At 45.4% G+C, this 12,810-nt stretch overlaps 2 protein-coding genes across 2 annotated transcripts; both read right to left on the bottom strand.

Annotated features, from left to right (window-relative positions):
- Positions 1-231: 231 nt before the first annotated feature.
- Positions 232-2,672, bottom strand: LOC100836398 (phosphopantothenoylcysteine decarboxylase subunit VHS3). Its single transcript, XM_003578574.4, has 4 exons — positions 2,455-2,672; positions 2,209-2,333; positions 926-984; positions 232-841 (listed from the first exon to the last, which is right to left on the bottom strand). The coding sequence occupies exons 2-4, from the start codon at positions 2,329-2,331 to the stop codon at positions 505-507; spliced, it is 519 nt and encodes a 172-aa protein (XP_003578622.1). The 5' UTR covers positions 2,332-2,333; positions 2,455-2,672; the 3' UTR covers positions 232-504.
- A 4,687-nt stretch (positions 2,673-7,359) lies between these two features.
- On the bottom strand, positions 7,360-12,430 carry LOC100836088 (protein PHOX1). Its single transcript, XM_003578573.4, has 3 exons — positions 9,877-12,430; positions 9,155-9,373; positions 7,360-7,780 (listed from the first exon to the last, which is right to left on the bottom strand). The coding sequence occupies exons 1-2, from the start codon at positions 11,807-11,809 to the stop codon at positions 9,225-9,227; spliced, it is 2,082 nt and encodes a 693-aa protein (XP_003578621.1). The 5' UTR covers positions 11,810-12,430; the 3' UTR covers positions 7,360-7,780; positions 9,155-9,224.
- Between the last annotated feature and the right edge of the window lie 380 nt (positions 12,431-12,810).

Genomic DNA, 12,810 nt, shown 5'->3' with positions numbered 1-12,810 from the left:
ATTTCAATTTCTAGTTTCACCCAAGGAAAAAACAAGGCAGACCAGAAAAGTGACTACAAACTCATAAAGTTAGACGGCAAATGGGATGATCTCAAGTAGTTTCACCTAAGGAAAAAACAAGGCAGACCAGAAAAGTGATTCTACAAACTCATAAAGTCTAGTAGCGGATCTTAGGTTTGATTAGTTTCACCAAAGGGAAAAACAAGGCAGACCGAAATGGCAACCAGAGGCTTGAAGCACAAGTAACAATTGATGATTACGCCTGAGTAACAAGAATTAGATTGAATGCATGGCACAATATGACAGCTCCAATGACAGAACACAGCAATGATACGACTACATGCACAAAGGCGAAAACCCAGAGAACATCAGAGTTCAATGTTGTCCTACCCTATGAACCAAGCCACAAGCTACATAGGTCGGTCTCAGACCTGCTCCATCATCATCTAAACAGCAGAACTAACAGACTGAAACAAGACAGGGGAGAGAATGAAGGCAGCTAGATCATTTCTTCTTCTTGGATGGTGGCTGGTCCTCGTCATCTTCTTCCTCTTCATCCTCATCCTCATCCTCATCCTCGTCATCATCACCTTCTTCATCATCACCATCATCGTCTTCACCATCTTCATCGTCACTACCTCCTTCACCACCATTTGCCTCAGGGTCATCATCATCCTCCTCGTCCTCACCGCCTTCTTCACCTGAGAAATCCTCCTCTGCATCAGCCTCATCGTCGTCACCACCTTCATCGTCCTCATCTTCATCTTCATCATCATCGTCATCGTCCGACCCAGCATCCTTATTCTCAGGAACAGTTCCAGGCTTGATTTTGCCAAATTGCCTTTAGAAATTGAATCATACAAAGTCAGCAACAGAAAACATTGAATATAGAGAAATGCACATTGATTGAGATAAATGAATTTACTTGTAAATATCTTGGTGGTCTTCATTAAATATATCTGCTCCAGCGCTTACAGCTTCCATCTAAGAAAGATTCAAGTCACATCAGCAAAAGGAAGGGCGTAAATAATAGCAAATAAGGAAACCAATATTCCAAATAACAGCAAGATGTCAAACTATTCGATAAGATAAAACATGTGTATAAAAGCAAAGCTTATTTGGCCACAGGTACAAATTAATGCAATGTGAACAAGTAGTACCGAACAGCCGGCACAGCCACAACTTATTATTGACAGATGACTCTTACTTCAACAGACACAGCCAGCTTTCAGTTCGGGGGCTTTCGTAACATCTGGCCCTTGACAGTTCCTGCCTGGACTTCCCTCAAATACGACACCATTCAACAGCCACAGTACGATTAAATTAGTTTGGGCGCTTCCGTAACAGCTGCTTCCAGACGGTTCCAACCAGACTCTCCTCAGAAACCACACAATCCTTATATGGAACTTAACAAGACACTACTCAAACCTAAGATCCGCTACTAGACAACGCCTGGACTGGACAAATTGATTACTTATATGGTCACGCACGTATAATGATCAATGAGAAATTAATTGTAACTATTATTTGGTGACACACCCACATACTCTTGAAATACAGTGATTACAAACAGTCCATAATAAGGAAACAGGATCTGGTATCCAAATGTCCCTTGGAAACCATAGATTATGCCTAGTGTGGCGTCCCGGTGCAAAATAGTTCAGGTAATCATCTTCCATAACTGGACATATGTAATTCCCTATCTTTGTACTTCCAAAGAAAGATCCCTTGATGCATCTACTCAGATAAGAAAATAGGATCTGGTATACGAATGTCATTCGGAACCATAGATTGTGCCCCATGTGATGTTCTGGTGCAGAATAATTCAGGTAATCATTACATATATATTTCCCTATCTTGGTACTTCCGAACAAAGAACCCCTGATGCAACTACTCAGATCTGCTAGATCTATTCACAGTTCCTAGCCCAGGAAACAGAACAGCAATTGTTTCTCAGGGAACAAAATCTAAAATTATCAAAACAATAGAAACCATGAGTATTTATCTCCAGATCTGCAGACCAAATTATTCAGGTTTTCATGGTCAAACCCTCCATGGGCACAGCATGCCTAACCAAAACCTAGCAGCAAAATCACAAGCCTTATCACAGTATACAAGCATATCAGCCCAATCTAGCAATCCATAACAGTAGACTAACAGGTAGAGCAGCACAGGAACTAATTACTGAAAAAAAAAAGGGCCACTCACCACGAGAGAGAACAGAACCAGCAAATTCTGCGCCGCAGCAGCAGCAGCAACGGCCATCACGACCGCCGCAGACGCCCCCGCGGCAGCAACCCTCCCGGTCCCACGCACCGCCACCGCCGCCATCTCTGCACGAAAAATAGATTATTAAATAATATAAAACCAGGAAAGCGCGTCAGAAAAAGGCCAAATCTGAGCTCGGCTCGGAAACCCAGGCATGAGAGAGAGATGGCAGAAGCTAACCCGTACCTCTCTCTGTTCTGCCTGCCTGCTGCGCCGAGGGCGGCGAAGAGAAGGAGGAGCGGATAGAGATGCGGCCGTCGAAGCAGCGGATTTCTTGGGGCGGAGGCTTTAATAGGTGGAGGCGACGGTAGGGGAGCGGAGGGGGGGGGGGAGCGAGGAGGCGGGGTGCTAGGGTTTTTGGGGCTCGGCGATGGGTGGTGTAGGATGGGGGTAGAGGCGCGGCCGCGTTCTAGGGTTTTGCTGCGAGGAGAGGCGAGAAGTGGCTGAAGGATGGGGCCCGGATGGAGGTGAACAGCGGCGGCCGATCGATGCGAAACAAAAGACGCGGCGGGTCTCGTGATTCGTAGAGGCGAGGGTGACCCCAGTGGCTTCGGCTTCCACTGGGCTTTGCTTTTAGGTATAGCTGGGCTGCGCGGAGGGCCCACCTGGCAGGGACTGCCCGGGTTGTTGTCGAAGTTGGTGGTGTGACTGGGTCTAGTCCTTTCTGGGAGCCAGCTGTGGCGTCGTGCACAGTCCTTGTTAGACTGAGCTAGAATTTTGCCAACAGAAATCCTACGTGACATGACAAGGTCAACAAATTGCTCTTACAACAACTCTGTAGAGATGTCATGTTTCGAGAAGCGAAGGTAAGCACGGGCGTTGAATTGTAAATAGATTTTAAGTGCCGTATTGCCACGGTGATAATGTAAAGTTAAACCAGAAATAATGTGAGTGCTGCTAGTGATTTTTCTGTTGACGAGACATATGTTCTCGTATGTTTTACTTGTTTATACTACGCTTGGACCTAAAAATGCACTTAAATTAAAGCGGCAGAACACATATGTAGCCTCTTGGAATAAAGATGAAGAAGTTTATGAAATCATATGAAATGGCTCGATTTCACTGAATTTTTGCAACGTGAACTTATACGTGAACAAAAAGTCCTTGCTGTAGAAAGCTATTCTTGTTTACAAATTTCCGTGTTATTACATATTTAAGATTTATTAAGCCATAGCACTTTAATCCTATAGTGCCTTGTACCTATCTCGTCTCGTTAGCCAGGACAAGTAATGCAGCATATGATCCTAGTAGTGAAGTCTAAATAGAGTGACGGAAACCCAAAAAACGAGCGACTAGCCACACGCAAACCACAGGCAAATGATCTCACTTGTGGAGACGGTTTAACATCTGCACGAGATATTTTTTAGCAGCTACCAAACTGGCGAGAGGAAATCTATATGCCTCCATGCCACCTCATACTGTCTTTACTGATACATCTCAATCCTAAGCTTCAATGGATGAGCCAACGAAATTTTCAAACTTGCTCGCTCTCCATGGATGTGTTGCTTTCTCTCCGTCTGGATGCAGCGATGTGTTAGCTCCTTTCGTTAGATCGAAGTAGAGCTACTTATATATACAGACATATAGCTGGTTTATATTTGAAAAGAAAAGACATAACAATAGCTAGCCAGTAGTGAAACCGCAGTTCAGTTATGTCGTTGTAATTTCCCGCCAACCACTCCACAGCATTTATTTCACAAGAAAAATCTTCACTTCTCAAGCCTCGATCCAATATCATGTTCCCTCGTAAAGCAGCACCCCACAATTTTTTTATCTGAGACTTCATATATTGGAGTACATGGATCAAGTTGGTACATTTGCATTGTCTTTCTTTTTTTTGCGAAAAAGCACATGCTTCACGCTTTGCGTTGTCCTTTGTGATCAGGATGGCAATGGATACTGAAAAAGTGGATATCCGTGGATATTCAGCCCATGGATATCCAGTCATGGATACCCGTCAAGTCATGGAGCGGACACTGATAGCAAATTGGATTCATGGATATCCATGTATACCCGCTATTTAATAAAATAAATAAATTACTGACATGTTGGTCCATTTTCAACCATATACTCATTATAAATAGTTCTCTTCCCTCACAACTCTAACCCTAATTTCCCTCCTTCAGTCCCACTCTCACGAGCCGCCACTCTTCAAGCAACCCGGTATTTAATAAAATAATGGATATTGTTTGCTGTTGTATACTGTTGTTGCTGTATATGCTGATGTTGCTGCTGTTTACGATGTATATTGCATGTATATGGATAATCCATGGATACCCGCATACTCGTGGATATGGACACGGATGTTGTTTTAAATCCACGGATTTTTGCGTGGATGGATAGTTGGTTTGGGGATGGATATGGATATGGATGTGGTCGACCCGTCCAGACCCGCCCCGTTGCCATCCACGCTTTGCAACCCCTCTTTCACCACCCCGAGAAGATCTCGGCCATGCTTCACCCTTTGAAGGATTGTCTATTAGGACAATTCATATGCAGCTCCCTAGAATAAGAGGGAGTTTACAGAGTTCTATGGAAATGACTCGATGCATCAAAAATTTGTTAATATGGGCTCTGAAAAGGTATTTTGATAATACAACATCTTAATCGCCTTTATGTTCTTTATTTATTTTAGAGAACTACGGCGGAAAAAATCAGCCTGCATCATTTTATTAGATAAAAGAATCGAGATACAACGAGTACAATGACAACATTTGCCAAAAGAAACATGACAAACCAAAACCTAGGCTCTCAAAACATGCCAACATCGTCCTGAATGCACAAGAAGGAGCACTGGCGATGCAGTCTAAAGGCATCGATCTGTTGAACACACCCATGACATTGTGCCATCGATGTAGTCGAAAAGCAGCATGCGGCCGAGGCCGCACCGTGACACCTCTATAGCCGGCATATTCAAAGAGCCATGTGCTACGACCAAGACCAACCACAATTAAGATGTGCCGTCGATGTAGTCGAAGGATGACTCACAACCGAGAGCATACCTTCGCAAATTTTACCATCGGCCAAACCGAAAGGCCACACATCACCGAGAATACAATACAACACCTATGTACATCAGGTGAAGACGAAAGACATTACATGCCGAGACCACACCAAAAAAAACTAAGCGCACCTTATCACCGAGCACGAACAAACAACCTAGGCCACACAAGACACAAGAAGAGAAACCACCCAACCCTCCCACAAACCTTACGCTAAACACTCCACCTTAAACCAAGCGTGCTACTAGGTGCCACCAAGAGTCATGGTCTGCATAGTGATGCCCCCAAGGAGGAAAGCACGTTAGAACGTTCGTCACCCGATCCAGCAATAGCCGGATCTTAGGTTTTCACACAGAGACCTCAAGATAACGAAGTGAGGAGAAGACGAAACACCGGGGCGTTGCGCATGCAGGACCCACCACGCATACGTAGAGGCCAATGACCGCACCAGCTGCCCACTCGTCACCGGTGAAGCTCGCGTCGCCGCCTGCTCACTATCGAGAGGAAAAGCGAGGAAGAAAGGAGAGCACTGGAGAACGTTTGATCAGTCGGCACAGTCGTTGGAACTAGCGGGCAAGCCATCGGATCCGGCCGGAGATCGCAGGCGTGAAGTGACGCGGGCAGGAGCAGATCAGCGAGCACCAGAGCAAACAGAGAACGAGGAGATACTGAGTCCGCGAGGAAGCTGGCTGAAGACGTTGGACCGAGAAGAGGCAGCCCGCCACTGCGAAGTCTCCACTTTTGCTAATTTTTGTCCGGAAAACCACAGATTTATAGCCAGACTGTAACACAAGGCCAAAGTAACCGATTTAGTCATTCTGACAATTTTTTTTACAATCGGGCCCACTTGTAAGAGGACACGTCGGACAAACCCAGATGTTGGCTTAAAGGCTATCGGGTTGGGTTTGTCCGAAGTGGCCTCTTACATGTGGGTCCTGATTGTAAGAAAAAGTCATATGGCCTAAACTCATTATTTTGGGCTTGTTGGTACATACGAACTGAAAAATTGTGTTTTTTCGAACAAATTAGCAAAAGAGGGGGCTGCGTGAGAAGATTGCTCGCGAAAACTGTGGTTTTGTGAAATTTACTCAATAGATTAAAAACAAACTGAGCTATATTCTCTTTTCCTAATTTCGCGAGTGGTTGTCTTGTCTTGTACCTCACACTCTCACGGACCTAAGCTTTGAACTGATGAGGCAGTGAAATTCTACACTCACTCTCCATAGATGTGGTGCTTTCATCTGGATGTCTGGACTGAACATGTGTTTGCTCTCGTTGTTCAATTGAATCGGTATTGAAGTCCCCCAAGGGGTGAGCTAGTAAAGTCCCAACCAGTTGACAACATTTGATCTTGCCTGGACCGAAAGATATGCGACAAGAAAAGTGTTCACTTTTATCAGTTCATGGCATATTCACTCCAGTTCTCCAGAACTCCCCCAAGGGTCAAGGCCTCCACCCAACGTCCTGTTCTCCTCCACAATATAACTTCAGATGCAAAGCGATGAAAATCCCTTTATTTTCTATAAGCTCGAAGTGAGCCTGGTCTTTTCTGTACGTGACACAAAACTTACAAGCCTTTTCTTTTTTTCTGATTTTTGTAACAATAGGATGCTCAAAACAGTGGACTATTAGACATGCGGTTCTGATCCAATAACAAAGCTTGCGCTGAAGAGTGTGCTATGATTTTTTTGACAACTAGGAAATAAACCGGACTATATACTTTCTGTTGGAGGCCATAAGCCAGCGTCTTTCCTATTACTTCCCAACCCTAAGCTTTGTGTGGTGCTTCCATCTGGATGTAGGGACATGTGAAATAACTGTTGTTCAGTTGAATCAAATGTGATGAAGTAGCGTTATTATTTATAGGCTTAAAATAGCTAGCTAGCAAGTAGTGAAATCATAGTAAAGATATATTGTGAAGCCCAACTACTCCGCAACATTTATCTTCAACATCCTGAAAGGACCGTCACAAGAAAATCTTCACTTTAATAAGTGGGATATTCGCTCTCAGAGCTCCTTCAACCCAATGTCAGTCCCCTTTCCACAATATAACTTCAGATACAGTAATTCGGTGGTGCAAGTCTTTTTCTGAACTCGAGGAAAGCTTGATCTTTGGCCTCTACGACACGAAACTTAAGACAATTTTCTTTCTTTCTGTCAACAAAATCTAAATGTTGTAATCACAAATACAAGCCCAATTGAGTTTACAAAACAGGCATGTAGACTAGACAGAGTACCGAGAAAGTGCAAAACAAATCGAGGATGTCACCAATCCATCCTTCAATAGTGGATTACTAGCTCACAGACAAATGCAGCTTTAATCCTGTAACAAGTCACAGCTTCCTGTGCATGACGAACAATACAGCCAAAAAACAAGAATTAACATATGCAGATCCCCGAGGAGCTCCAGCCCACTGCAATGAATAGCTTCGCAACCAGGAAGCAGACTCTGAGTTTGATGTATAAAAACGCAACCGGACAAATCCATGTGTTGTATCCCACGCACTGACCTGCAGAGACAAACAACACACCAGATTCAGTGCCACAAAGAGTTTAGAAAAGAAACAATTCAGACGAACAACTTTAAGATGATAACTGGATTAGTATAAGATCAGTCATGGAAGTTTGACTAAGATGGATGAACAACTCAGTAGACTAGAACACTGAAGCACTACTCTTACGAGTTATTTATGAAGAAAGAAATTATAAAGCATTACGTGTGCACACACTAACTGTACAGTAATGCTCCAATCTGTCCAGGATGAAACACGGGAGAAGAGTAGGATCAAAGGATCATTTCACTTTAAAAGTATTATTATTATCAGAGACTGGCAACAGAGCTTCACCTAGAAGGGTAGACTATCCGGTTTATGCCTGAACTTCCATTAATGTATAACCATAAGAGAGCTTAAGTTTCTTGATAAAGGGTGCCCAAACTTATTACACCCTCCGTCCGGAAATAAGTGACTTGGATTTCCAGACGGAGGGAGTACTAAAATGACATCAAGAAAAGCTTATCTCAAATAACTTCAGCCTACGGCAAATTAACCCTCTAAGCAGAGAACATCATCAGAAACTAAAAGATGCATAGCTACTGTATGCAGAATATGCTAGTGCTTAACCCTATAAAGCAGCAAGCAATATTTTCCATGTAAACATCTAATAAATCGATGATATGGGTACAGTACCTCCATTAAATGATACTCCCTCTGGCCTCCCTCTGATCCTAAATTCTTGACTCAAAATTGCCCAAATATGAATGTATCTATTCTTAAAAGTCGTCTAGATACATGTAATATTTCGATAACAATTTAGGATTGGAGGGAGTACTACACAAGTTACAGTGATACCGTATCTTAATCTTATAGTCAAATATCTCACCTTCTATGTTACCTAGAGTTGTAAATATTTGACGTTTTCATTACATTTAGTTTTACAGAATCGTATAGACCAATCACCACAAGAAATTGGACAACAGTAAATGTTCAACAGAGACCAATTCATATATATGTAGAGGTGTATAACTCTAAAAGGTATTTATTTCCTCTTTTTTTCTAGAGAGATAAAAGGTACTCCTTCATAAGCAATCTAAGGACCTATAAAACAGGACAAAAGCCATGAAAATCATTCAACTGCAGAAGTGTGTTAAAAGAACTACATGAATCCATAAAGAACTGGCGTACTATAAAACCTAAACAACAAACTTTATCTTTGTTGTAGAATAGATAAATTCAGAACTGCATATTCATCTTTGTTACAATTATACCCATGTAGCACGTCTAACACCTCAAAGCCAACTCAAATCGTGTGCATATGAAATAAAGTTCTTATGAGAATGAATGTCTCCTGTACAAAGAAGAGAAGCATATGGTAAATGTGCTCACCTAAGAGAGAAAACTGATGCCGATAAAAATGCCCTGGAATTTAATATTTAGCAGAGCAACTTCATGCATACTATATATGCTCCAGTGCAGCATGCAGTTGCGGAACTCTCCGCCTAAATAATGGCTCAAGACGGAAGGATGGAACACCACGCAGCCACCTTTTAATGTCATACATTTCATTCCAGGCTTGCACAATTTCATCAATGTTGAAGCCCAAACCTAAGAAGAAAACAGGACAGTCTTAGAAACAAGTTCTCCAATGTTTTTGAGCATTCAATGATATTCTTTTAAACGTAAGATTGGGAACATTCAGCATAGTAGACACTGTAATTTACAGAATTTGCTGATCACAGTTTCACAATGTTAGTGCACCAAATGCACATTACGAACTCTTAACACAAGCAACTTGTGAACACACATGTAAACACCAGTTTTTTGCGTACAAATTTTATTAGAATTAGAAACTATCTTCAGTACTAAAAAAACCCTTCAAAATATAATATTAGTTGAAATAATAGTAGGTGAACTACCCTAATAATAAGTTCCTGTGACCACTTTAAAGTGATCAACAGGATCAGCCAGTAAAAAGAAATCAGCATCATGATTCATAATGATGATTCTGCGTGCAGTTTTAATTTTCTCCAACAAAATCAACAGTATAGTTCTCTCGGGAGTCAGAAGAACATGGTGAACTATAGAGAATAAACAACTTTTTTTCTTACCATCTTGGGCGCTTTCATTTGCACAGTGGTTTTTCACCAACACAGCAATGTTTGTAGCTGAAGCTCCTCCAAGTTTAAATTTTTCAATAGCTGCCATCAGACAATCCTCCCACATTGGAAGTCCTAATTTAAACTCCACAACTGAACGCTCATAAAGTAGCATACCCCACAGAATGTTTATCTGAGACCTCATATTGGAAGCCCGTTCAGCCGCTTCATCAGTGGATACATCTTTGATATACTCCTCCATGCCCATCTTCTCTAGCACAGCATTTTCTTGGTTAGGTTTGGATCGATTCTTCAGGCGCTGTTCTTCCATTTCTTCCCACATTTCTGTACCCTTCTCCATGTTATCCTCAGCTTTATTGAAGAGCTCCAAGACTTCAGACGAAGGCCATGTGTCCAGATCAGCATTACTACCGATTGCGTAATACCATGACAGCTTTGCTTGCTCAAACTGTTGGTGTGCAAGAGCAAGAAAACCTTCAAAAAAGTCTGGCTTGGCCCTTACAGCTTCTTCATATGTCCTCCCAGCCTTACCGTACTCTTCCTTTGCCCATTCATACGCTTGCTTGACTTGCTCAAGCACCAATTCCTTTGGAGAGTCTTCTGGTAAAAGCAGCCTTTTCCTGGCCCGGGACATATGAACATTACCCCACTGGAAAAATGCAAGCGCTGCCATCTCTTGAAAGTTTCCCTCAGCAAGTTGAAACACCTCCTGTGCTTCGTCAGTAGTAATCGTGTCTTCAATGGCCTCTGTATACAGCTTCATACTGACCTCATGGAGGTCCAGATACTCATCAGAGCTGACCCCGACGTGGTTCTTGAAAATGCGAGCAAATTGCACAATCCAGTCATCAATACAAGTCACTGTGCTCCTTTCCTCATCCTGCCTGTTGCTTCTGATACTTCCATTGTCTGAAGTATTGTTCATATTTCTCTCCAATGATCCACTGTTAGCATCCTCAAGGTATGGTTCATGCTCCGGGTTGGCCTCCGTGACGTACAGCCGAAGTGAGCTCCCTGGTTCAGCCAACTCCTCGGCCCATTTGAGCTCATCCTGATTAGTGATTGTGACAAGGTCACCCTCCTTGTCCTTGTACTTGACAAGAACGGCCTTCAGGCCAGGGAATTTGCTGCGGACAGCATCGCGCAGCTGCGCCATGCTGCAGCTCGCCGGCACCTGAGCCCACCTAATGTCCTCACCAAACACAAGTTTCACCTGCCTCGGCGGATCCTCGACCTCCTTAACAGGTTCCCCTGCCTTCTCCTCCCCTTCCTCCTCCACAGCCGCAGCCGCAGCGGCGGCAGCGGCCTTTCGACCCTTCTTCTTGCGCGGCTTCTGTTTGGGCGCAGCAGCAACCACCTCCTCCGGCGTGGGCATGACGGCCTTGTCATCCAATACAATCCCCTTCTCCTCCATGGTCTTCCTGACCCGGTCGGCCAAGTCGAGGGCGGTGAGGTTGTTGGGCTCGGTGGCGAGCACCTTGTTGACGTCACGGGCGGCGAGGTCGAGCCTGCCGAGCGCCTCGAAGCAGCGCGCCCGCTTGAGCAGCGCCTTGCTGTACTTGGGCGAGGCCTCGAGGGCGACGTTGCACTCGTTGATGGCGCGGTAGTGGTCGGGTGGGCTCATCTGCATGTAGCAGGCGGCGAGGTTGCTGTGGAGGTAGGCGACGTCCGGGTGCGCCCGGGGGAGCAGCTTGATGGCCTTCTCGTAGTTGAGGAGGGCGCGCTCGTAGTCCCGGCGCTGGAAGAGCTTGTTGCCTTCCTCCTTGAGCTCCTGCGCCATGTCGGTGAAGATGGTGTCGTCGCCGTCGAGCACCTTGGAGCCGGACCGGTCGAGCGCCGCCGGCTTGCCGCCGTGCTCGCCGGCCTGGCCGCCGCCGCCGCCAGAGGAGGAGCCCCTCTTCTTCTTCAACGAAGGCTTCCCCATCTCAATTCGATTCTTCCTTCGTTCCTTCTCACGCAAATCAATCTGCCTCCCCTTTCAAAAACCACCGCAAGCCCGCCTCGAATCCTCAGAGACAAATCCTCCAATCCGGTGGAACAACACAAGGCGGTAGAATCAGACCAGGAACCCCGCCTTTCTCCCAACAAAGCCCCTAGGTCCGCACCACCGATCCGAAGCGAGAACTCGACGCCGGCGGCTCAAACCCCAAGAGAATCCTCCCAGGAAGGCAGGAGTTGAACAAGAAGAGAACAAGGAAACCAAGTCAAAGCTAGGACGACGGACAACGGAAAGAAACACGTGGTCGGGGCAGGTAGGGGGGATTTTCTGGGATGCGTGGGGACACATAAACGAACAACTTGCTGTCCGCCGCCGCCGCCGCCGCCGCCGCGTTTTGCTCTAGGCAAAAGCAAATCGGTCGGAGCGGAACCAGATGACGAACAACACGGGCAGGGAATAGGGATGGAGCAAACAATATTCTTCTTCTTCCAGCTAAAAGACTAAGAATTTCCGTTGTGTTTTGGGGTTTGGGGTTGTTTGCGTGCGAGCCTGGTGTGGTGACAGCCGAGACGCCAGCGAAGGGGTGTGACGCGAAAGGAATGGGGTAGTTGGCGCGGGTAATTACATGCCTAAACGGGTCTTCCCGCGTCAAGGTTTATTAGTCCTAATGCCGCCGTTAATGCCTGGTGGAGGATTAGGTTAGGGTTCCTTTCGTTTCGCCTGCCGCCGGGGCGAGGTGACAACGGGCCGGCGGCTGGTACGGCATGCGGCCTGGGCTTGGCCGTGGACCCGGAGAACGTCTCCATGGGCTGTCCGTGACTTTTCTTTAACGGGCTGTGGCCCACTTTCGGCCCGGAGTTATTGCAGGAGCACGTCGTCCGTGGCGGCTCCTCTCCGTGACGTGCCGCGCGCCAATTAGCGCCTGCCACGTCACGGGATGCTGCTCCTTTCACCGACGTGTGGGCCCGCCAGGCTACATCACGGCA

Source organism: Brachypodium distachyon, chromosome 4, assembly GCF_000005505.3.
Source record: "Brachypodium distachyon strain Bd21 chromosome 4, Brachypodium_distachyon_v3.0, whole genome shotgun sequence".
In the NCBI taxonomy this organism is placed as follows: domain Eukaryota; kingdom Viridiplantae; phylum Streptophyta; class Magnoliopsida; order Poales; family Poaceae; genus Brachypodium; species Brachypodium distachyon.
This window is presented reverse-complemented; position numbering and strand designations above follow the sequence as displayed.

What these genes read in the sequence shown, in the direction of transcription:
- LOC100836088 (XM_003578573.4), bottom strand. Translation starts at nt 11,809, where the DNA reads ATGGGGAAGCCTTCGTTGAAGAAGAAGAGGGGCTCCTCCTCTGGCGGC. An exon ending in AAATGAAAGCGCCCAAGATG is followed by an intron (nt 9,374 to 9,876) that starts GTAAGAAAAAAA and finishes TTTTCTTCTTAG; the next exon opens with GTTTGGGCTTCAACATTGAT.
- LOC100836398 (XM_003578574.4), bottom strand. Translation starts at nt 2,331, where the DNA reads ATGGCGGCGGTGGCGGTGCGTGGGACCGGGAGGGTTGCTGCCGCGGGG. An exon ending in TGGTTCTGTTCTCTCTCGTG is followed by an intron (nt 985 to 2,208) that starts GTGAGTGGCCCT and finishes AATCTTTCTTAG; the next exon opens with ATGGAAGCTGTAAGCGCTGG. An exon ending in GACCACCAAGATATTTACAA is followed by an intron (nt 842 to 925) that starts GTAAATTCATTT and finishes CAATTTCTAAAG; the next exon opens with GCAATTTGGCAAAATCAAGC.